Below are 25,049 nucleotides of genomic sequence, written 5' to 3'. Positions count from 1 at the left end.
AGAGATACCGAGATAAAAAATCAAGCAAGAGATAATAAAATCCCTAGAATTCGAATTAAACAGTGTTTATATTTGCAAATTTCGAAGTTGAGGGAAGATAAAAGATTTAAATTTCGAACAATATCACGGATATATCATGATTTTAGATGAAGATTTGATTCAGAGTTCAAATGCAACTATAACTCTTGATCACGATAGTAGCCAACCCCTATAATAGGAGGACCCTATAAGCTCAATAATATCACCCTATATCGTTTCCTCCGCTTCCGGTACTCTTTCTTCGATCGACGACCAGATCTAGGACCGCCTCGATGAGACGAACAAAAGCCCTCAAACAATTTCGGATTTCGTGTTCAGGTGCAACCGGAATTTCGGATCTACGGATTTGGCGTACGAACCCTAACGCCGAATTGTATTTTTTCCAATTACCCTAACAATCCTACTCCGATTTTCAATTCCTTATACCCAAACAATCTATGATCCATGGGTAACTTTTTCCAACAATCAATTTCGAGTTCGGATCACCCAATCGGAAACGCCCAATTTCATTGAGTTAACCGAGTTGCGCAAGTTCCCCGCCAAATTAGGTAGTTTTCTGACCGATTCTGGCCGTGCCACCACCGGTTCCGTGATCCTGAACCCTTCGCCGACACACACCTTTGCTCCGACCTTACTCCGGCGAGTCAACTCGGCCGATTCAACGAGTCAACCCGCCAGCATGCACCCTCTCGACACGTGTCTATCTCAAAACTTTTCATTTTTGGAAATTTTCGAAAATTTTTAATTTTCAATATCTTACTCTATCCTGATATTATATTCTGTCCTATTTTTTTGATATTCTGAGCATTTTCCTTTTTATTATTTTCTTTCAGGAAATGTCTCCCCGATTCCGCACTCGTGCCCAAGCTGCCATCCACATGAAGCAGCTTGCCATTGATAATCAGTCGCGCTTGATAAAGCGCCTTAGAGCCAGACTAGGTGAGAAAAGACGGGAGAATGCGACCTTAGCCACAGAGAAAGAGGAAGTATGGACCCAACTTAACAACGCAATCTATCAGGGAGAGTTGATAAGAGGAGATAACATGGATTTGAGGGATGGCATAGAGCACGGCTTGTATCGAGGGAAAAAGATGCAAGAAGATATCGACCGATACCGTAAAGAATTGGAGGAAGAAAAACAGCAAAATACCAGGAGCAAGAAGAGACTGGAGAATTTAAGTGAGGCTATAAGCAGCATTGCAAGGGTGAACCAGCATCTGACTCAACATGGGTGAGGTATTGAAGAAAAAGATCAAGCAGAATAAGAAGGATTACGAAATGCGCCACCGGCTTACCATTGATATGTTGGACGAGGCAGAGGCAGACTGTTCAGGGGTGGAAGACACAAGTGGCCCAGCCTTAATACAGAGAATGCTCAGCTCACTCATATGGTAGAGCTACTTCAGGAAGGAGAGCCGGAGGAGGAGTCGGAAGAGGAAGAGCCTATAGAGATTGAGGAGCCGATAGCAGCCATTGGGGATGGAGAGATAGAGGATTAGACTAGGATGTCTTAGTGATTTTTGTTCTAGGAGTTTTATTTTACTTTTTCGTTGTTGCTATTCAGTACGACTTTTATTTCCTTTAGATTGGTCATGTTCTTTCTTTTAGAAATCAATAAAAATTTGTTCTATTTGGTTCATTGATTTCAATTTATTTCAGCACAATCTATTGTATGAACTCTACTCGTACAACAAATTATTAGAACTTGCAAATCTGTAGGAAATGGCCGGCAGACCCCCAAGACAAAACCGCAACCCGCGTTACGCTAATGCCAACCGTGAAGGCGGAAGGGAGAACGAGCAAGGGAATGGATCCCCGCCTGCAGTCAGCTTAAGCCAAGCTGATCTTATGGCCATAGCCACCATTGTGGCGACAACACTGCAAGGATTGGAAAACCAGAATGCCAATCAGCCACCACTACCACCTAATGGAATTAGGTTCCACTATGAATCGCTTCGCAAGAACAGGTGTCCAACCTTCAGTGGAGCTGCAGACCCTGAAGTTAGCCAGAGCTGGCTGAAAAGTGTAGAGACGCAGCTGCGACTATTGGAAGTTCCCGAGGCACTGAAAGTGGACGTGACTGTGCCGTTCCTGGAAGATAAAGCAGGAAAATGGTGGGAAGCAATCTCGCCAGCCATGACAGCTGCAAGACCAATGACTTGGCAGCGATTTCGAGAAGCCTTTCTGAAACAGTATTATCCAGCCAAGGTCAGACTGCAGAAAGTGAGTGAGTTTGAAAACTTCACTCAAACTCCGGATATGTCGGTTGTGGAATACACCTCTCAGTTTAATGCCCTTGGATATTATGCTTCGGCAATCATGGCGGACGAAGTTTTGAAATTGCACCGTTTTAAAAAGGGATTGAACAGCAGGATCCAATCAGCTCTAGCAGTCTACCAACCCGCGAATTTTTCAGACCTAATGGGAGCAGCTATCCGAGCTGAAACTGACATCCAGAGCAGGGAGAAGGAAAATAAGAACAAAAGGCCCATGAATAGTCAGTCCTCACGTAGCAATCAGACTTTCGAGAAGCCTAACCAGTCTGGTGGACCATCTAAAGGGCCTTCGCCTGCCTCAAGCTACCAGGATATTAAGCCTTGCCCAACTTGTCACTTGCGACACCTGGGAGAATGCCGAAGAAATAGTGGTGTATGCTTCGGATGTGGAAAAGCGGGGCACCGAATTGCCGAATGCCCTACTGCCGCCAACCAAGCCTCCGAGTCCAATAAGGGAACTGGGCCAAATTCAGTAGCTAACCCCAACAAGCCAAAGGAAAGCAAGCCTAACGTCAGGGTCTTTGCTATGACTCAAGAAGAGGCCGACGACGTCAATGAAGTCGTGTCAGGTACCATCCTAATTCAAAAAGTGCATGCTTATGCGTTATTTGATTGTGATGCTACACATTCTTTTGTATCTAAGAGATTGGCTAAGAAACTAGGACTTAAGCCCGAATTATTAGCTGAACCTTTTCGAATAGCCACACCTACAAATAAGGCCATCGAAACTCACGAGATTCACAAGAACTGTTTAATCAGTATCGGTAATCAGACTTTCAGTGCAGACTTGATACAATTAGTTATGGCCGACTTCGACATCATTCTAGGAATGGATTGGTTAGCCAGAAACAATGCAATAGTGGACTGTAAAAGGAAAAGAGTTAAGCTCCGAACCCCAAATCAGGAAGAGATCGTGTATCATGGTAAATCCAAGGAACGGAAATCACTTCTCTCCGCTTCCCAAGCATGGAAGGCCATGAAATCCGGAGAAGATATCTACCTGGCCACGATCAGCGAAGTACAAGGAGAAGTCGAACTGAAGATAGAAGACATCCCAGTAGTATGTGAATTCCCGGATGTTTTTCCAGAAGAACTCCCAGGGATAGTCCCGGACCGCGAAGTTGAGTTCGAAATTAATCTAGTTCCTGGTGCAGCACCAATTTCGAAAGCGCCTTACAGGATGGCGTTAGCTGAACTCAAGGAGTTAAAGGAACAACTCCAAGAATTGCTGGACAAAAAGCAAGTGCGACCCAGTATGTCACCATGGGGAGCACCAGTACTCTTCGTGAAGAAGAAAGATGAGAGTATGAGATTGTGCATCGACTATAGAGAACTGAACAAGATCACCATCAAGAACAAGTACCCCCTCCCGAGGATTGACGACCTAATTGATCAGCTTAAGGGAGCCGCAGTATTTTCTAAACTGGATCTAAGGATAGGATACCAACAACTGAAGGTCGGGGCGGAAGATATCCCCAAAACAGCCTTTCGGACAAGATATGGGCATTATGAGTTCACAGTGATGCCGTTTGGGTTGACCAACGCGCCTGCAGCCTTCATGGACCTAATGAATAGAGTGTTCAAACCATTCCTGGATCAGTTCATAGTGGTATTTATTGACGACATCCTCGTCTATTCCTCAAACGAGAAAGATCACGAAGAGCATCTCCGCATTGCACTTCAGACTTTGAGAGAGAAGGAACTCTATGCTAAGTTTAAGAAATGTGAGTTCTGGTTAAAGAGTGTATCCTTTTTAGGACGCGTAATCTCTGAAGCAGGAGTATCAGTGGATCCCAAGAAAGTCGAGGCAATTACAGAGTGGCCAAAGCCTAAGAACGCCACAGACATCAGGAGCTTTCTTGGACTGGCAGGGTATTACAGAAAGTTTGTCGAAGGTTTTTCCTCAATCGCCATACCACTGACTAGACTCACTCAGAACAATTCCAAGTTCATCTGGGACGAAGGTTGCGAGAAAAGTTTTCAGATATTAAAAGAAAAGCTCGCATCCACGCCAGTACTAATCTTACCCACTGAAGATAAGGAATTCACCATCTACAGCGACGCATCTAAGGAAGATTTGGGATGCGTACTCATGCAAGAGGGAAGAATAATAGCCTACGCATCAAGGCAGTTGAAACCGCACGAGCAGAACTACCCTACGCATGATCTGGAGCTAGCAGCAGTTGTCTTTGCCTTAAAAATTTGGAGGCACTATCTCTACGGTGCTAAGTGTGAAATTTTCACAGATCACCAGAGTCTCAAGTATCTGTTCACACAAAAAGAACTGAACATGAGGCAAAGGCGGTGGATCGAACTGCTGAAGGATTATGACCTGACTATCAGTTACCATCCGGGTAAAGCGAACAAGGTGGCCGATGCTCTGAGTCGGAAAAATGAGAGCAAGATTACTCTGGCCTCACTCTCCGCGAGACCATGTCTGCAAGAGACCGTCAAGTTAAACAAGGATCGAGACCCTGAGCTAAAGAAACTTAAGGGACAAGTCGAAAGCGGGAAGTCTCAAGATCTACAAATTGATGACAAAAGAGTCATGTGGATGAAAGGACGACTGTGTGTACCAGACAGCGATAACCTTCGCCAAGAAATACTGTCAGAAGCACACAAGTCCAAATTTTCAGTCCATCCAGGGAGTACAAAAATGTACAGGGACCTTAAGATGATTTTTTGGTGGAATGGAATGAAAAGAGACGTGGCAGAATTTGTCTCTAAATGCCAAGTGTGTCAACAGGTCAAAGCAGAGCACCAGCGACCCGGAGGATTATTGCAACCGTTGGAGATACCTGAGTGGAAGTGAGAACATATCTCCATGGACTTTGTGGTGGGGTTACCAAAGTCGAGGCAAGCTCAAGATGGAATATGGGTAATTGTAGATAGACTTACAAAATCTGCACACTTCCTACCCGTCCGTATGAACTATAATCTGGACAAGTTGGCTACAATGTATATGGACAATATTGTACGACTTCATGGAGTACCAGTGAGCATCCTGTCTGACAGAGACCCAAGGTTCGTCTCACGTTTTTGGAAGAGCTTTCAGGGGGCCATGGGAACTAAAGTGACTCTTAGTACGGCCTATCACCCACAAACCGATGGCCAAACCGAGAGAACAATTCAAACCCTGGAAGACATGCTGCGAGCCTGCGCCCTAGAATTCAGTAGCAATTGGAGCAATCATCTACCATTGATCGAGTTAGCTTATAATAACAGCTATCACAGCAGTATTGGGATGGCTCCACACGAAGCTCTGTATGGAAGAAAATGCCGATCACCCTTGTATTGGGATGAAGTGGGAGAAAAGGCAATAGTAGGACCCGAGCTCGTACAGATAACAATAGACAAGGTTACAGTAGTCCGAGAGAAACTCAAGGCAGCTCAATATCGACAAAAGAGTTGGGCAGATCTGAAAAGAAGGCCAGTGGAATTCAACGTTGCTGAGAAGGCCTACGTAAAACTGTCGCCTATGAAAGGAGTTGTCCGATTCAGTAAAGCTGAGAAGCTAAACCCCCGTTATGTAGGACCCTTTGAGATTTTGGAAAAGGTGGGCACACTAGCATACAGATTGGCCCTGCCACCAAGCATGTCTAGAATTCACAACGTTTTCCACGTGTCCCAACTACGGAAATACATCTCGGACCCAAGCCACGTGTTGGAAGCAGAACCACTCATGATCGAAAGTAACTTGGGAGAAGAGCTGAAGTATGAAGAAGTTCCCATTAGAATTGTGGACACCAAGGACCAAGTACTAAGGCGACGTATCATCCCCTACGTCAAGGTGCAATGGTCTAACCACACGGAAAGAGAAGCCACGTGGGAGCTAGAAGAAATGATGAGGGGCCAATACCCTTACCTCTTCATAGACCAAGCCAACCCAAGTTTCGAGGACGAAACTTTCCATAAGGAGGGAGGGATGTAAAACCCGGGATTTTGAATATCGTGATCTCATCAGAATAATATTAGATTAATAATTTGATGGTGTAATCTTGGATATTAATATTTAAATCATTCAGAATATAAGATATTTTTGGGTTATCAATCTAAGGATTTATTAAGGAATTTCGAACATTCGCATATAAATGTCTAAGATTTGAGTTGATATTGAGATACCGGGATAAAAGATCAAGCAAGAGATAATAAAATCCCTAGAATTCGAATTAAACAGTGTTTATATTTGCAAATTTCGAAGTTGAGAGGGGGATAAAAGATTTAAATTTCGAACAATATCACAGATAGATCATGATTTTAGATGAAGATTTGATTCAGAGTTCAAATGCAACTATAACTCTTGATCACGATAGCAGCCAACCCCTATAAATAGGAGGACCCTATAAGCTCAAAAATCACACATAAATTCTCACACAAATTTCGAAATTCTCCCTCTAGTCTCCTTAGGAATTTTCGAGCACAGCGAAGCCCTGCCGCCGTCCAGCCAGTGAAGTAGGAATTTCGAAGAACCCTAGCCTTTTTCACGTTTTTTTTCAAGAATTTAAGGTAAGTGGGCAAATTTTAAATTCTTAAATTTTCGGTTATGTGTTTTCTCTTTAAAGAAAAATCCGGTCGAACACCGTCTACGTTTTTTTTTAAATCTGGTTACGTTTATACGTTGACACTGTGAGAATTCCCTGAAAATGGGTGGAATTCCAACATATGGCCCTTAACAGTGGGATAGAACTGTTTTATGGCCTCGCCCCCTTAGAGGATCAAAACTTAGGGACTGATATCAGTAAACCATGAAAGGTGAAAAATCGCAGTGTTATTATGATATGATTATGATGTTACGATTATGAAAAGCATGCTGTATTTATATGTATGTTTCGAAAATATTATAAAAAATGTTTATGTTGTTTTCAATATCCCCCACTTGCTGAGTATTTCGCAAAATACGCACCCCCCTTACAACCTGTCCCAGAGAAATCCGAGAAGGAAATCGAAGAGAAGGAATCAGAACAATTCTGGGGATGGTGATTCTTCGAGATTTAGTGTTAGTCATGTTAGCATTATTTCGAATTTCGTTGTTTTTAATTTCATGTAAGACGCTTCCGCATTAGTTATTTCAGTCGTAAAGACATTGGTTTTTGAGAAATTATGATTAATAAACTGGCTTTCAGTTTATACTATGCTACGAGGCTGGTTGTTTTCAATTGTGTGATTGTTAAACGACGCCGGTGTCAAATCCCGAGTTTCGGGGCGTGACAATATATATATATATATATATATATATATATATATATATATATATATATATATATATATATTGATGTGTTGTACGTGTAACTTATGTGAGCATCGTTGAGGTGTAGATCATCTATTGGATATGATGAAACATATCAAAATTGTACATCCAATAAGTGAGTGTCACATCAACAGAGTTCACATAAATGTACACGATAAGTATGCAACATATCATTTGTTTCATTGGAGATGGGGTTTTCGATTATGAAACACAAAATTGATGAAGATGAATATGCATTAAAACAAGCAGAATAGGGACCATTAATGTTGCACTTGGTAGGGATTTGAATGGCACACTTGCTCCTTAAACAAGTAACTTGTAGGTCCATTTTGAACTATACACAATGTACAATGTCTAGATCAAACGTCAGTTTCTGGGCAAAAACATCACTTCATTATCGAACTTTCACAATATCGAATTATGAATGTATAAATCTTAACTTCTAAAGAACTACGGATAGAATTTAATTTACAACTTCGCTAGCTTGTCATTACTTTGCTTGCAATAAGGATACTCCATTAATGTCAAATGTGCATATAGTTTGATTCGTTGGATGAGATAATAAATGATATATCATATAAGAATGATAAATCAATATATATCAAAAGTCGAATGAAATAAAGATGTGTAGTAATCAACTAATATTTCATACACCACTCGCAGGTTTGGCGTCCAAGTGGCTTTACGGGATATTTTTATCATGCATATTGTAACAACTAATGCGATTCATAAATCATAACTGGATCATGTTACAATTATTAATGAACTTAGAACCCTATTCACACAAATACGTGGTTTCACTGTATTGTAGCCTATATATGTTTACACACACTGACATACATACGTTATATGTTATATGTTATATGTTATTTATATACATATATGTGTATATGTACACTTCAATCTTAATTAGCTGGCTGAATCTTAATTATATATATATATATATATATATATATATGTATGTATGTATGTATATATTATTTCATTCGCATCCTATTGTTAATAAAAATCTAGCAATTATTATGAAATAAACTATGCAAGATTTAAAAGGAATTTCTCGCCAAAGGGTTGGTTGTTTCATAAAGCAGGATGAAATTTGGTGGTGTTCGTGTCTTACGAATCATGCTTTATTAAAAGCCATTTATTCCTTTCATCCAACACAAATAAAATAAAATAAAATCTCGATGCAATCCAATAAAAATCTTGGAACATTGAACAACTATATATATATTTATTTATTTATTTATTTATTTATATAAAAAGATATTCAGAAGAAAGCATTTCACTTCAAGGGGAAATCCCATGTGGGAAATTCAATGAATCCCCAGCATCTTGTGATGGGAATGCCGCCCTGTCAACTGTTAATTAAGCATAGACTTTTTTCTCCAATGTACAATGAATCTTTTGTATGTATAATAACATAAACTTGCTTCTTTTTTTTCCATCCCAAAGGATAGTTTTAGTTATTATTATATATGTGTATATATATGATATTTTTATTTTAAAAAAATGTGTGGTCTTTAGGAATATAAAGTTTCTTTCGGAATTATATTTTGTTTGTCACAAGAGCTTTATATAACCATTTCCATATTTAAAATATCAGATATTAGATGTATTTAGTATTTAAAAGAAAGATATACATATTATATTATGTCTTGGTCTAAAAATGCATTTTATTCTATCTAATATCTTTGTAATATCTGGAGGAAAAGAGGGACACTAAAAGTGTTCTAAAAACACATGCAAGTGGCCCATGTTGACGGTTTTTTACCCCTAAAATATACACACACCTTACATATATCTACAAATAAATATATTTATGCAGTGCTCATGTCTCAAATGTGTCCAGTACAGTCTTGATTGATTTTATTGTGTATATATTTAATTATTTTACAGAAAATAATTTAATGGACGTATGAAAATGAATGAAATAACATTGATGTTATATATAACTTTATGGTTGATTTGAAATTTTAGTGGGGCGTCTTGTACTAAAGAAAAAGACATTAAATTAATATCTCGTGAGCACTAAATTCTTCATCCTTTGTCCTTTGTTCTAGGTGGTCTGAATCGGAATCGATATTTAGAAACCTTGTCCACATGCTGTTTCTGAAATGTGTCGAATAATACACAAGTTCAATTTTATTGCATGGCTTTCGCGCAACATTGTATTGATACGTCTTATATCCTTTGGTCTACCAAATTGTTTCAGTCTAGTTATGTGTTCCATCGAGAATTCAAACAAAGTGAAATATACGAGGAAGATCGATGGTTAATAAGATATGACGATACATTGGTATGAAATATTTTGAGTAAAGTATAAAAATAAATTTTTGAGAGCTTAAACCAAAGTGAACAATATCATACAATTATGGAGATATGTAACTTCTATTGTACAACATATTCAAATCTTTTGAGCTTCAAATATGAGCGATGCACATTTTTTGGTATGTATTTTCTCTATCCATTTTAATTTATTGGGAGGAAAAAATATGGTGTATTCCTTGATTTGATACAAAGCAAGTCCTTGAACTTCGCATAATTGAACATTGCACAAATATTTTGGAAAAGGCCAAAAAGCTCTGGAACGGATTAGTCGATTTTAATAACAACTTGAGTCAATCATTTTAATTAATTAAAAATCATACGGAGTTCGATACTGAAGTGTTGCTTGCGCGGCATGAGCCCAATCCGTAACACATTCACCATAAGCTACCATTATCCCACAATAGCACGAGAATATTAGTCTCTTATGCTCGACATTTGAAAACATTTTGAATTGAATTATAAAGAACACTTGGGAATTACATCTATAATATATATATTGAAAAAAGGAGGTCATTTTTGTTTATTCATTATAAACAACTAAACAATTTCTGTGGAAGTTGATAATTATTAATACAATCTAAATGTCAAGTACTGAAAGCATATTTAAAACTACTTTTTTTGGGGCCTCGCTAAGCATTCAAATATAGAATACAAGGCAAACTCACACCAGCCTGGATCCCGAACAACATAAACTGCATGTGAATGGATCTCTTAGTCACTTCTTGATAAATGTCTGAGACAATATATACTTACAATAAGACATACAACCACAACGATTACAAGTAAAACCTCGGTAACAAATGTTTAGCGCGTTGTGAAAATTATCATGGCCCCAATATTATCGAAAGGATCTAAAATGCATGACAAGTAAAGCAACCACTTAATGAACCTATTTGACGAGTTCTTCGAAATGATAATGCCTTGACAGAGGGCCTTTCAACCTGATGAGACTGGTTCGTGATCGCCAAGCTTCTCATATTCTGAGCCTTCTTCTGTGCTGATCTCAGTTTGTTCATAATTTTGTCCGTAGAAGATGACCTCTTCTTCTCCAACTTCATCTAAACCATGTTCAAAAGTTAATTCATTGATGTCTATGTTGATGTAAAGCATAATGGTCATCATTTTACATTCCCAGTAGTTCATGTGCTTAAGTGATGTGAATTGGGGAAAAAATCTACGTTGGTTTCTATTTTAAACTTCTCACAAGAATGACTGGATACTATGCGCTTAAAGTTTTTTTTCTTGTCAGCCAACGAAAATCAAGTGAAAATTTGTAGTTAACACAAATGAAGCTGCAAATTGAGCTTTATGACAGCTAACGAGTGAGGGAAAGCTTGAAATTACCTCTAGTTTCCTTATAGCAGCTTCAGCTTTTGCTTTTTGCAAATTCTCCCATGCAGTAATTCTGGCTTCTTCCCTCTGAATCCTGAAAGTGGTAGCAACAATAAATTGCATATGCACTGAGCACCCTTTGCTATGATAGATATATTTATATGCATACTTGTAATTGTGACGAGCAAAAGAAAAGGAAAGAGTTGAATAAGATTACGTCGAAATACTCATAGATGTCTCAATCGAAACTTCCCAAGTAGCAGAGCCAATGTTTACAGCTTTTCTTTTCCAGTCATTTATATAGCCACCGCCCCTCTTAGAATTCTTACTCCTATTCTTTTTGGACCACCTTGTCATGGTGACTGGTTCATCAACCGGCACATCCCTGATCTCTGGTTTGGAGGCATGCGTACTTTCAAATTCTGCAAGGGGTAACATAGGAGTTGCAAGAGAGAAGGATGATCTCCTCTCGGATGAGGAGTGGATACTACTCTCTGGACTCATTTGAGTGGCCATGTCCCGCCTCGAAATATCGCGTGATATATTGTTGGACGAATCTTCAAAACCATTACACTTCCCATTTACATGGATATATAGCAATAGATAAAGTGATAATCAATCAAATACCACCTAGAAGACGAGAGGATCGATAGAGAAAACAAGGTTGGTTTATACAATATATCTTTTGCAATATGAATTTCAAATGTATTTATGTATAACCAGAATGCGTTTAAGTACATCCGATGGCATATGATACAAGGAAAAGGTTTGCCTTAGAGTAGCACAAAATAACCGAGAAATCAATTTTATACCTTGGAGTCTGGGCAATGATGATTGGTTTATCATTTCTGAACATCCGTGTATGCTAACGGACCTTGCCATACAAGGCTCCGTCCCTATAAGAAAGTTCGCATTACCATCAGAACCAGCATTTCGAATCCACAAGCCATCCGCAGCCAACACTCCGGCCGAAAATGGCGAGTTTGCAATTAGCTTCGCTGTATTCCCTCCTGCAGGCATAGGTGCAGCGGGAGAAAACATCTGATAGTAAGCAACACCTGGAGGCCCAAGTGGCCCACTCTTTGATCTGGGACGTCTCCGTGGCTGATGAGTTGAAGCCCTTATAGAACCATCGCCAGATACAGGACTAAAAATCCACCTTTCTGCATCTTCCCATTTTGAAGGCAAGGTCCTTCCATTACTGTAAGAAAACAATGCATTATTTACAGTCCTCTTATTCGCATTGGTATGAGATGGAATCCGTTCAGAACTCCATCCTTTCTGAATCCTCATACTTGGGTGCCGGTAATTAGGTGTGCCAGGACTCGGGAATGCGCTGGTCCTTCGAGTTGCAGCAAACTGTTTTTTCATCACACCAACCCGTGGCGAAGAGGAGTTTGCAGAATTACTCACGGAAATGTTGAGATCCAGAGAAGCAGTTCTGCGATATGATTTGTTCAATAACCCTTCAGATCTCAACCTTCTGTCTTGACATTCTAATCAAATTAACCCACCATGAAAAAGCACTAAATTAATGAACATAAAAGATGCATTTTTTATTTACACGAGGAATTATAATGCATTGATTGTGATACCTTTAAGGGCTCGAGAGAACGAATTTCTTGCGGACACTATAGCCAGATTTTCATCCTCTGTAGTCTCTGCCTCACTGCTATCTAATATTTGAACTAAGTACACATCATATTTGAACAAAACAAAGTAAGTATTCCGCTCCATGGTTGAATTTCGTACCAAATCTTGTTACCATTCAAAATACATCAGTATATGGTCAAAAGCCAGCTAATCTAGCGTCCAAATTCAAGCACAAAGGGAAAACAGTACCTTTAGTCTTTCCTTTCCTACTGAGGTTAACATTATTATTGTATACTAGTTTCGGCTTTTTTGGATCTAGATCTGGACCACTCAAATCCTCAGCCAGTTCATGCCCTGTCAAATGCTGTTTCAAATCAAAGATTTCAACTTTCCAGTTCATTGATTGAACTCAAATGCTAAAATTCAAAACCCGCGTCTAGAATTCCAGTTCATAGATTCTTTAACCATTTACACCAACTACAACCAGCGAGTTTTCTGTTTCACGTTTACGTCTCGACAGCATTCTCACTTTTCAAATGTTGACCAATTGGGAACGACAAAACCAATTTTATTTATTGAACATGTGTGCATGAAAGGAAGGCAAACAAAGTACATATCGAGGATCTAAACATAATGCAATTTTACCAGTGTCAAGTACATTGAACAAGTACATATATTTCTTAAAATGCAAGGGGGCAAAGAAAATATAACGAGAACTGGAGAAAAAGATCAGCATTACTTGAGAAACCTCAGAAGCGAGAGAATCTTGATCAGGCGCATCAGATGTAAAAGAGCAGCGCTCCACACTACCAGAAGCTGACGAGAAGAGGCTGAAGTTTGATTCGGCATTATAAATGAGAGAATTCGGGCTCACATGTCGGGCCCTGAAGCCCGATCCCGATTCTTGAATACCTGTTCCTGGCATTCTCAAGGAAAAGGCCATGTCTGCAAATAATCCATGTTAATACAAAAATCGTGTCTTTGTCACCTGCTTTTTAGCTCATGGATTAACGATAAAGACGATGTTGTTTTCGAGTTTGATGGGATAAAAGGAAGGCCCGTGTTGTCTCCATCAAATCATGATTGTCTGTAAACAAAAGTTTTGATTGGGTCTTGATCTATTTTTCATGGGGCGTGGCTGGGAAAAGTGTGACTGCATTGTGGAGGATTCTTTGGCATAGATTGCGGAAAAGTGATATTTGGAAATAAATAAAATTGTTGAATTAAATAGGAATAATTATCCCTGCACCCTGTTTGGAAACTGTCACAGGCGCGATTCCAAGTCCATGCAAAACATAAAAAAAAAATAATTAAAATTCCTCTAGGACTTATTTGTTTTTCATGTAGATTAAAAAATCATCGAACAATTTATTTTGTTTTCACTTAATTTATTAAAAATGTATTCATAGATTTTTCAAAATTAATTTAATAGAGATATGTTCGTAAAAATTTAAAAAGATTCTAATAAATATAAAAACTGAATTATATATTTATGACAATCGAAAAAAATGAACCCTAAATAATTGAGATGTAAAAAGTATAAATATATTCAATCATCTAATGTCCTCATAAGTCAAAATGTTGTGCTCTTCTATGTTCTATGTTATGGCAAATGGGTTGGGATGATTAAGAGAGATAAAATAAAATACTTTAGAATCCCATTAAACAAGATGGTCTCCAACGCAAATTTTAGTAGGACTCTTATGAGATGGTTTCACGAATCTTTATCTGTAGACGGGTCAACCCTGCTGATATTCAAAATAAAAAGTAATATTTTTCATTAATGACCAAAATAAGATATCCGTCTCACAAAATACGACCCGTGAGACCGTCTCACATAAATTTATGCCAACTTACTGCATTGATTCCATGCTTTTGAATCCATTCTTGTATTTTTTCCACGCTTTAAAACCTAAGAGATGGCTTCATAGATTATATTGGTCATAAATGGTTTCAAGAGATCACACCGCACCGGGTCGGCCGGCTGCGCGCGTGTTTCATCGAGATCCAGCATATCAGCGTCTTCTCCCTTCTAAAAACTTCTGGTATCTCTTGGACTCAAACTTAGAACTAATAAAGAAGATTTTATTTGATATATTTCTCAATATGGGACAGTTCTCACGTCTTTTTATTCACTATTCACCCTTTATCCAATATTAACTTGTCTGGAAGAGCAAATTAATGAACATCACGTTTCTGCCATTTGCAATATCTTTAAAGTTAAAAAGAACATTATTTATTTATGTAAGAGTAGAAACAAACATAAAGTTGAATTCCTACCGTCAATGTGAAAGCATCCGATGTTGGCATTTTTATTCAAGACGATACAAAAGGCATCACATGGTGCCAAATATTACATTAATGCAATATGTAACTAAACAAGTATTATATGATAACCCATATAAATGTTAATTTATGGAGTCCAATATTTTGGCTTCCTTTATATAAATTTTGCCTTCAAATTTATCTTAGAATGAGTCGCTAAATAATGTTTTTGTTGAAAGCACGTAAATACCATAAATGTACTTTAAACATATTTAATTAAATAATTTCTTGGTGAATAGAAACAGTTTTCGAAAAGAGGCAAAGTGTAGAAAGGAAACAAATCGTACAGAAAAATTTTCTGATACATCGTTGTTTAATAAAATTGAGAAAACAAATTTTACTCGCCAACGATGAAAATGACAAATAACAGTAGAATTTATTAAATGTGGAATAAATCCATTTCCAACAGCACATAATGGGGTTATGATCTTGAAATTAATTAACTCAAAATTTTGTAATAGCCCAATCAGTCCTTTCCAACCAATTATAGCCCAAAACCCATAGGCCCAGCATAGGTTGTTAATATGTAGGATTTATTGGGCTGACTTCTTTTTAAACGGGCCGAACTTGGATTCGATCTAAATCACTGTGATTCTTATACATACACTCGATTATGTCAAATTCGAACGGGTGACAGACAACAAGATTATATAACAAGCATATAGTAGAAAACACCAAAGCACACAAACAAACAAAAACTAACGAGTAGGTATCTTGTGAGATGGTCTCACGAATATTTATCTGTAAAATAGATGAATTCTACTAATATTTACAATAAAAAGTAAAAATTTTACTATACTTTTTCATGAATGACCCAAATAAGAGATTCGTCTCACAAAATACGATCGTGAGACCGTGTCACACAAGTTTTTGCCAAAACTAATATAAGACAATTTATGTATAAAATTTATGAAACAAATCTGTAATATAATTCAATTCATGAAAAAATATAATTTTAAACTTAAAATATTATTTTTTAATTTAAGTATGAGTTAACTTAACTGATTTCACAAAACAAGATATAATACGTCTTAAATAAAAATTAAATATATTTTAGTTAGAATATAATATATTTTCTTTTGGTATAATATATTCTCATGGTAGGTACTTTTCATGTAAAATATCCTATATTACATTAAATTTAAAAATATCGAGATAGTTTTTAAATGTTTTTTTATACTAATTAAACATTATTAGAGAACAGCAAACTTTTTTGTTGTTTTTAAATTTACGGCATTTTATATATATTTTTCCGTTCCAAAAAAAAAAATTTACGAAAACCTAAAACCTGTTTTATTATTTTTAACAAAAACAGGGGTCTTTGCGTCGCCAGACAAGTTGAACGAAGCTGGTTAGTGATTTGGAAAATGGAGGAGACGATGGCTGAGCCTGGCGAAATACTGCCGGAGCGTAACGTAGATATGGCTGCGCTATACGATGTGTTGCAGCGGGGCAAGACTTCGATCGAGGATATCGTAGCCAAAATGTTGGCCATCAAGAAAGAAGCTACTCCCCAATCCAATCTCCGTGAACTCGTCACGCAAGTTCTCCTCAATTTCGTCTCCCTTCGTCAGGTATTACATGTCATATTTCTTTTGATCGCGTTGAGGACACTTACTTCTGTTCTCATAGATTCGAGGCTTCAAGTGTTTTCTCATGACTAGGGCTCTGTTCGTGTTTAACGAAATGAATGGGAAATTGCTAATTACGGGGCTTTCCCGACCAGAATGTCACATTGCGATGGAAGAATGTAGATAGCAATTAGCAAGTTGGAATTGGATAACCTTGGATCTCACCATTTTTTTAACTGCTAGTTCATTATTATTCTCCAAGTCGTCATCTTCACTCATATGTATAGATCTGCTCGACTCGAGCGCCGTTAATTCAGTTCCAGATTATTCTGGATGTCCCATGTTGGGGAAGTTTGCTGTGAACAGTTTATTGTTAGGTAGAGCTAACATGGTGTACAATGTTCCGGAAACAGGCCAACAGGTCCATCTTGCTTGAAGAAGATCGGATTAAAGCCGAAACAGAGCGTGCTAAGACCCCGGTGGACTTCACAACCTTGCAGCTCCACAACTTGATGTACGAGAAAAATCACTACGTCAAAGCGATAAAAGCTTGCAAAGATTTCAAGACTAAGTACCCTGACATTGATCTTGTACCTGAGGAAGAGTTTTTCTCTGATGCTACAGAGGAGATAAAAAGCCCAGTATTATCAACTGATAGCAACCATGACTTGATGCTCAAAAGGCTCAACTATGAGCAATTCCAGGTAAACCTTTTAGTACGATTTTTTTTTGTCTTTTTTACTCATTTACTTCTATACGCACTGCGCCCTTTATTTTATTTCTATCACTTTTCTGAATGAGCTTGAATTTTTTTTTCCTTTATCCGAATTATGATTGGTCTGCTGCTTTTCTTATTAATGTGAGTTGTGAAGAATGTGATTTTCTGTGTAGAAGATTTTCGTATCTACTAGCGTATGCACTACAAATTGGATGGTTCATTCTTTACTTTTATGTAATATTTTAGCGGTATAGAAAATTTCAAGAGTTCTAGTTATGAATCAATTGTTTCTGCGGAAAAACAAAACGGCATATGAAGTTGTTGACTTTTGTATTAAACATGCCACAAAATATTGAAGTGTGAAGTGCTCTGGAGTCTGGATGCCTAAAAGGTTATTTTATTTAGCTTTCATGCTGGATGGTGTAGTAGAAACACTCACTAACCATGTATAAAATGGTCTGAGTTCAAAAGACACCTTTGAATTGTGATGCTGATTGTTGATTTCTACTCTTCTTCTCTCCACCATTCCCCCTCTCCTTCTTTGTCTCTGTTGGGTTGTGCATTTGATACTCAATGCATTAAATAGCACTGTTGAGCATTGACACATTAATGTATTTACTTGTCAGCGTAAAGAATTATGTAAGCTACATGACAAATTGGAACAACAAAAGAAAGCTCTTCAAGAGACAATTGCTAACAGGAAAAAATTCTTATCAAGTCTCCCTTCACACCTCAAAGCTCTGAAGAAAGCATCCTTGCCTGTGCAGCATCAGTTAGGTGTTCTGCACACCAAGAAACTAAAGCAGCAGCAATTAGCAGAACTGCTTCCACCTCCTTTATATGTGACCTATTCTCAATTATTTGCTCAAAAGGAAGCCTTTGGAGAGAATATTGAACTGGAGATTACTGGAAATATTAAGGATGCTTTGGCTTTTGCCCGTCAGCTAGCAAACAAGGACACTGGTAACTATGCCTACTAATCTTTAAAGTCGTCGGGTAACGTTACATAGTTTTATGCACCTCGCCAATTCTATGTATGAGACATGATGTTCGTTGTTGCAATTGTTGGGGAATTGATTTGTATGTGCTTAGACGTGTAAAAATATTCTCTATTAAGCAGGGATGAAAATTCTTATAGCAAGGAATGGAATGCTGGTGACTTTTGTAGGAAGTCGACTGGATAACTTGAAAATGAAATTTTTCTTTCTGTGAATTATGACAGAAAATAACTTCTCGATGTTAGTTTTTTATGCTGGAATCTTTTTTTTTTCAAGCCAATGCTCTATCTTGTAATGGATAGAGGAGTTTCCTTTATGGTGCTTAGCTAGTAAACAAGATTTCAAAAATTGTGCTGAATTTGTTTAAGCTTGTTTTTTGCCTTCTGTTGAATTTCCTAAATACCATTAGTTCGTTTGATTGGACAAGTACTTGATTGTTGTTTCAACTTGTTTTTATTTTTATCTACTTTTGTATTTCTTGGAGTATAGCTCTTCGAGTGAATCTGATAAATATTATCTCATATATTAATTGTCAGCTACATCTACGAACTCAGAGAATTCCAAGTTAGAAGATGACATGCCTGATGAAGATGATGATGGTCAAAGGAGGAGAAAGCGACCAAAGAAGGTTCCAGGCAGGGAAAATCTTGACCAGTCTGGAATATATCAGAGTCATCCTCTGAAAATTTCCCTGCACATACATGATGATGAGGCTTCCAATTCAAACTTGGCAAAACTTATCACCTTGAAGTTTGAATATTTGATAAAGTTGAACGTTGTGTGTGTAGGAGTGGAGGATTCTGACGAAGTTCCTCCAAATAGTATATTGTGTAACTTGTTTCCTGATGACACTGGTCTTGAGCTCCCTCAGCAGGTTTGATTATGAGATTGTGCATCAGTGATGAACTAATGTATGCTTCATTAGCATTAAAGTGATTGCTTTCAATGTTTGCAGTCAGCCAAGCTCTGCATTGGAGATTCTTGTTCCTTTGATGTAAGCAGAGCTTTACGACCATATAAATGGGCTCAGCATTTGGCAGGCATTGATTTTTTGCCAGAGGTGTCTCCACTGGTTTCAGTTTCTGAAGATCCAAATAAGGAAACTGCTAAGCACTCTTCCATTTTATCGGGTCTGTCATTGTACCGTCAGCAGAATAGGGTTGAGACAGTTGTGCAAAGGATTCGTGCTCGAAAAAAGGCTCAGCTGGCTCTTGAGTGAGTCGTTGCCCAGAATGTTTATTGTAGCAATGCACCATTAAAAATGATAGATGCTGTAGGGCTATGAAAAGAAAAGGTTGAACCTGATTGTGATCTCTGAACCATTTGAAGTGTTGGAATCTGTTTTAATATGATAGCATATATAGCTATTTTTCGTCTCTTCTGAATTTCAATTTGACTTTCCTTCTGTATCCTTGCGTTTCCCCTACAAAGTTTCTTTTGGAGATATCTTGTCTTTGATTCTCACTTTGATTTGTATCCTTGGTAACTTGAATAGTTCTGCTCTCCTGTATAATGGCTTGCTTAATGTTTGTTTGAAGCCGGAAATCTTGGTTGACTTACAGGGAGTTACTTGGTTCACTAATGAAGCGTGATTGGCCAACTCTAACCTGTGAAAATGTTCCATGGACCTCGCACACCCCACGCTGCAACTTGCATGGCTGGTTATCCTTGGCTTTTGCATGTGATAGTAATACATCTTTGCCTGTAACTGATGTCCGGCAAGGAGAGCGTCCTGCGAGTTTTGACGAATACAGCAAATCTGCTTTGTCCAGAGAAGAGATGGAGACCACAACAGAGGATGGGGAACTTCCATCTTTGCTTCCAGTTGCTACTGGTGTTAATAATGTTAAACTGACTCCATCGAAAGGAAATGAAGTTGAGCATTCCAGAAAGCTGAGCTTCATTTCAAAGAGTATCGTATCTCCAATAAGTAAAGGAAAGTCACATAGTTTTAAGAAGTATGAGGAGGATATCGATCTCATGGTGGAATCTGAAATTGAACTGGATGAGCCAGTACAAGTAGAGGAGGTGTCTGACGATGCATCACCATTGGGAGGACTAGGAATGGTCGAGAATTCATGGGCTGACTGTGGGGTCCAAGAATATAGTCTTGTACTAATGAGAGGATCGGATAATAGTAGCGAGAACATGAAATTAGAAGCCAAGGTTAAATCTATTGTTCCTTTGCTGTCGTTTGTGTTTTCCACTGATTTCATTTCTGTCTTGCTTTAATTTATTTTGTTTTCAGATAAAGATAAGTGCGGAGTATCCTCTTAGGCCGCCCCATTTTGAACTTAGTATACACGGTTCATCTCATGGTGAAAATGATTCGAAGGGTAAGGATTCCAAGTGGTCCAATGAACTTCGTGCAATGGAGGCAGAGGTGAGAATACTGCACCTGATTAATCGATGAAACAGTTGTTAAGTTTTACAACCCCGGAAAATCTCCAGAATGAACAAATGTACTGGCCTGAGTTATTTAGTTGAGAAATCTCTTATAAGTGATTGCCTTCCGCTGGCCCAATGCTCCAATAGTTGCTTGTGTTCTGTCTGATATTTTTGACATCGTGCGTTGGTTTTTTTGTTTTTTAATACATTTTGCACTGTGAGTACTGCTAACTCAAATTGTCCATCTATCCTTTTCAGGTCAATGTTCACATGATAAAGACGATACCTTTCGATCAGGAAAATTCAGTGTTAGGTCACCAAGTGCTTTGCCTGGCGATGATGTTTGATTTCTTCTTAGATGATGAGCATGCATCTCCTGAGAAGAGAACTTGTACTTCAGTGATTGATGTTGGTTTATGCAAGCCTGTGATTGGCAGGCTTATCTCTCGATCCTTTAGAGGCAGAGATCGAAGGAAAATGATTTCTTGGAAGGACCACATTTGCACTCCTGGCTATCCTTATTAGAATACAAATCAGAACTTATCGAGCTCGTACAAGGTTTGAACTCGGACAAGAAATGGATGCTCTCTCCCTCAAATATCTGCTCACAGCATAATGAGTTAAATTATCAACTGATGCTCACGGCCCTTGTCTTTGTTATATGCGTTGCTCAGTTTTTGTCCTAGAGGTTGTCTGATGTTGAATAGATCAAAATTAAGCTCACGGAATTTCCAGATCTTGTCTTCAGTATTCATATCAAATTTCAACATGTTACAATAGAAATTACTATATTTACCATAACTTTCAAACTCTAATTATTATCATCTTTCTGTAGAGGCTAGTTTAAGCCCGGGACGGAGTATTCACTATAAGTGGTTCTTGAGTCACTCTCACAATCTCTGAAATCTTCCCTTGCAGACTCCCTTAATGTCAATTGAACTTGGCCTCGTCAACGGAATACAAGATAAAATATAAAACTTTCATTTCCAGCACGTTCATAGGTACCGTAAAACCGAATAAATATACACGTTCCATGTATAAGTGAAGACATAGCGACGTCACCTTTGTGATCGTTGTAACAAGATGTACATTGAGAGACGTATCGTCGCAAAATGGAGTACTTTTTGTCCAGTTCCTTTTATCTACGGCTGCGACATTTTCCTATAGGCTATTTTTGTCGACCTATATCACATTATAGTCGTTGATGCAGCAGCATCGTCTACCATGGACCTGTATTCGTCCTTCGCAAGCATGGCCTCTTAGCCCCATTCATCTGCTGGTTTGTCATCTCTCGAATCTATTGACATAAAACGAGACGTGAAAAAAGAAATAATGGCAACATTTCGGTTGAAATTCTCTCTATGCCGCTACTACGGCGGCGTGTATTCACTATTAGATAATCATTTCAGACAGAAAACAAAACTTATGTAGTATCATTGATACAAAAAATTAAATTGCCAAACAATTCGCTGAAAGTTTAAGAATAATTAAGGTGGTACTTTATTCTAACCCAAGGTTGATTTGATATAACTAGATTTTGATGTAGGCGCCACATATTAGATTTTAGGGTAAACTGTTTTGTTCTAACTAAATTTGTCATGTATATTATATCTTAACTTTTACATTCTTTTTATTAGAAAAATTAATTTCACCTATTTTCAATCAAAATGAATGTTTTTAATCAAAATTCTAAATTTTCAGACTAATTAATCTATAATTATGATTTAGGAAGAAATTTATATTGACATGATATGTTCATCGGTACGAAAAGTCATTTAAACAGATTTTTAACATAACACTGATTTAATTGTTTTGCTTATATGAGATTTTGTGGAGCGGAGTTTTGATAATTTTCCCTATATTTTACTCAAGATACGCACCAAGTTATCGTGAATCATAGTACTTGTGTAGAATAATGTATGGTACTAGGATTAAAAGATGGATGATGAATACCAGACTCTTCTGCATTGCCTTCATTCCTGCCTGTGGAGCACAAATCCAAAAAAAAATGTATCAATATACAAGAATGAACATTATCAGTGAAACATATGTAATAAAGTAGCTAGAGTGATCAGTGCATAATCATTAATTTGTTTACCTGTTTCTTCTGCAGTTCTTGGTTTTCCTCCTTCAGTTTCGCCACTTCTTCTTCCAGTTCCCTCGTGTATGCCTTTCCAAGTATCCATTCTTATAATGAGTTAACGAAGACTATGCTATACATAAGACTTACTAGTAAAATACTGAAGCAAAACCATGTCAAAAGCTTCAATATGGATTGAAGCTGCCTCTTGAGCTATTTCAACCCATTGTTCGAGTTCGTAAATTTCACGTTTGAGTTCTTATGGTATACTTTAGGTCGGGTCATGTCTTTATTTTGATTCAATATTATTTACTACTTGATCAAGCTCGAGTAGTAGGAACTATGTGTCAACGTGAAATTATGTCAAAAGCATAAAATCTAGAATACATTGGCATCCAAATGTTTAAACTTCTTACCTGCTTCCGAGCCCGTGATCTTGCCGCGGATTCTCTATTCTTGATCATTCTCCTTTGCCTCCTTTCGAGAACCTTCTCCACCGCGGCCATTTTCCTACCCCGTAAACCGCTGAACATGTACGGGGTTGGCGACACGGACGACGACATAGCACCATTACCCTTTAAGTCGTCTGATGAAACTGCCGGTGATCCTGCCGAAAAACCAACACCATTATTTCCTAAACCATGAATTCCCAATCCTCCACCCTGTAAAACTGTATTCTGTGTCCCTGTATTGTTTATTTTCGGACTTGTAATCCCCAGGATTCCGGCCATAGCACCTGGACTTCTCAACTGACCATTGCTTGTCACCACCGTGGGAGAATGAAGCAACTGCTGCAATTGCAATGGCTCCTGCTGACCCCCGAAATTTATATTCAATGGTAAATTAGCAGGTCTAGCAATCTGATTGCGGCTTTCCGCAATCCCAGCATTGATCGTGTTCAAATCTCCATTCCCATTTTCTTGCTGATTGTCAAATCTGAAATCCCAATTATTCGAAGGATCATTATTAGGCCTTCCAGTTACATGATCCTCATCCCTAACGACCCCGGCTTTAGCCAAGAAATCCTCAAGTGTCATCTCCCCTAATGTCGGCTCCCTCTGAGACCCACTAGCACCAACTCCACCACCACTCGATTCTATCCCCCCGCCACACTCCTTCAGCATATCCTGCCAAACCTCGTCTACCGTCTTTAGGCTCAGTGTCCGAGGAATAGTCAATGATCCCTGCCTCTGCAGACAACCACCCCCAGCCCCTACTTCTTGGTCGCCCCCACTGCCACCACCACCATTTATGGATCCAATGTTCTGATTTTCCTCCGCACTCCATATGTTTTTCAGAAACTCATCCATGTTCATCGACCCAAAATCCTTCCCAAATCCCCCAACTGTGTTTTGGAACTCATCAAAAGTCAATGAATATACTGAGGTCTGCCGCGATAAAGGGAAACTAAACGGCGTCACTTCGCCGCCGTCTCCCTCCGCAGGCCTTCTGTTTCCAAAATCCTTGAAGTTCAAATCGGTCTCCATTTCAAACTAGCTATACGAATATATGTGGTAAGCAAATTCAAACTCCTTTATTCCTAAGCAAACACCAAGAATGACTGGAACCAATACCAGATCAGCCTTTCGTTAGCTCTATTCTTCCTGCATATACACCAAATTAAGATGCATGTAAATGGTTATTGGCGATGATGAAAATTATGGAAAACCACGTAAAATCACTGCCAGCCATGAATCAATCTTCAAACATGAATATTAAATTACAGCATCATTAACGTGCATGGAAATATAAGCGCATGTGTATCTCCAAGCAGCCCACCAATCCCACCAAAAAGGAAAACCAAGATCGAAACCAAAAACAAGAAGCAAATGCTAGTTAGCCCACATGAATAATTATACCCCAAAAGCAAAAGGGCACAAAGGTTTCATCTTTGACTTAAATTTCACTCATTTAGGCAATGGAAGAAGGCTTAATTAGGAAAAAAAGAAAAAAGTAATACACAGAAGATAAGGCAAGATAGATTTTTTATCTTTTTTCCAAAAAAAGGAAAAACATTTTTTACCTGGTTTTCTTTGTGTATTTTCTTTAAATTTAGGGCCTACTAGAAACTGCCATGGGGTACTGACAAGTGTGACGCTACCTGCGGACTTTTCAAGCAAGAAGTGGGGATGGGAGAATAATGGCAATAGCGT

General features: G+C 38.2%; 4 protein-coding genes across 7 annotated transcripts; 2 read left to right on the top strand and 2 right to left on the bottom strand.

Annotated features, from left to right (window-relative positions):
- The first annotated feature begins 1,761 nt into the window (after positions 1-1,761).
- LOC142524010 (uncharacterized) lies at positions 1,762-5,197 on the top strand. The gene is made up of 4 exons (XM_075627738.1): positions 1,762-3,568; positions 3,836-4,049; positions 4,659-4,922; positions 5,062-5,197. The coding sequence occupies exons 1-4, from the start codon at positions 1,762-1,764 to the stop codon at positions 5,195-5,197; spliced, it is 2,421 nt and encodes an 806-aa protein (XP_075483853.1).
- A 5,337-nt stretch (positions 5,198-10,534) lies between these two features.
- LOC142525366 (uncharacterized) lies at positions 10,535-13,997 on the bottom strand. The gene is made up of 7 exons (XM_075629640.1): positions 13,556-13,997; positions 13,066-13,180; positions 12,819-12,911; positions 12,036-12,719; positions 11,441-11,780; positions 11,236-11,317; positions 10,535-10,949 (listed from the first exon to the last, which is right to left on the bottom strand). Exons 1-7 carry the CDS (start codon positions 13,757-13,759, stop codon positions 10,743-10,745), a joined length of 1,725 nt encoding a protein of 574 aa, XP_075485755.1. The 5' UTR covers positions 13,760-13,997; the 3' UTR covers positions 10,535-10,742.
- Positions 13,998-16,429: 2,432 nt separating this feature from the next.
- Positions 16,430-21,638, top strand: LOC142524112 (THO complex subunit 5B). Its single transcript, XM_075627871.1, has 8 exons — positions 16,430-16,715; positions 17,126-17,416; positions 18,057-18,393; positions 18,965-19,302; positions 19,384-19,643; positions 19,991-20,594; positions 20,677-20,811; positions 21,075-21,638. Exons 1-8 carry the CDS (start codon positions 16,509-16,511, stop codon positions 21,339-21,341), a joined length of 2,439 nt encoding a protein of 812 aa, XP_075483986.1. The 5' UTR covers positions 16,430-16,508; the 3' UTR covers positions 21,342-21,638.
- A 136-nt stretch (positions 21,639-21,774) lies between these two features.
- On the bottom strand, positions 21,775-25,049 carry LOC142524113 (bZIP transcription factor TRAB1-like). 4 transcript variants are annotated; one of them, XM_075627873.1, is made up of 5 exons: positions 24,920-25,049; positions 23,313-24,500; positions 22,915-22,986; positions 22,770-22,799; positions 21,775-22,113 (listed from the first exon to the last, which is right to left on the bottom strand). In XM_075627873.1, the coding sequence occupies exons 2-5, from the start codon at positions 24,381-24,383 to the stop codon at positions 22,036-22,038; spliced, it is 1,251 nt and encodes a 416-aa protein (XP_075483988.1). In that variant the 5' UTR covers positions 24,384-24,500; positions 24,920-25,049; the 3' UTR covers positions 21,775-22,035. The 4 variants fall into 4 exon arrangements, with proteins under 4 accessions (XP_075483988.1, XP_075483989.1, XP_075483990.1 ...); XM_075627874.1 differs by lacking the exon at positions 24,920-25,049 and adding an exon at positions 24,621-24,885; XM_075627875.1 differs by lacking the exon at positions 24,920-25,049 and adding an exon at positions 24,633-24,885 and having other exon boundaries at positions 23,313-24,496.

Source organism: Primulina tabacum, chromosome 14 (genome assembly GCF_025594145.1).
Source record: "Primulina tabacum isolate GXHZ01 chromosome 14, ASM2559414v2, whole genome shotgun sequence".
NCBI lineage: Eukaryota > Viridiplantae > Streptophyta > Magnoliopsida > Lamiales > Gesneriaceae > Primulina > Primulina tabacum.
Note: the sequence above shows the minus strand (reverse complement) of the source record. Positions and strands in the feature narration are given on the sequence as shown.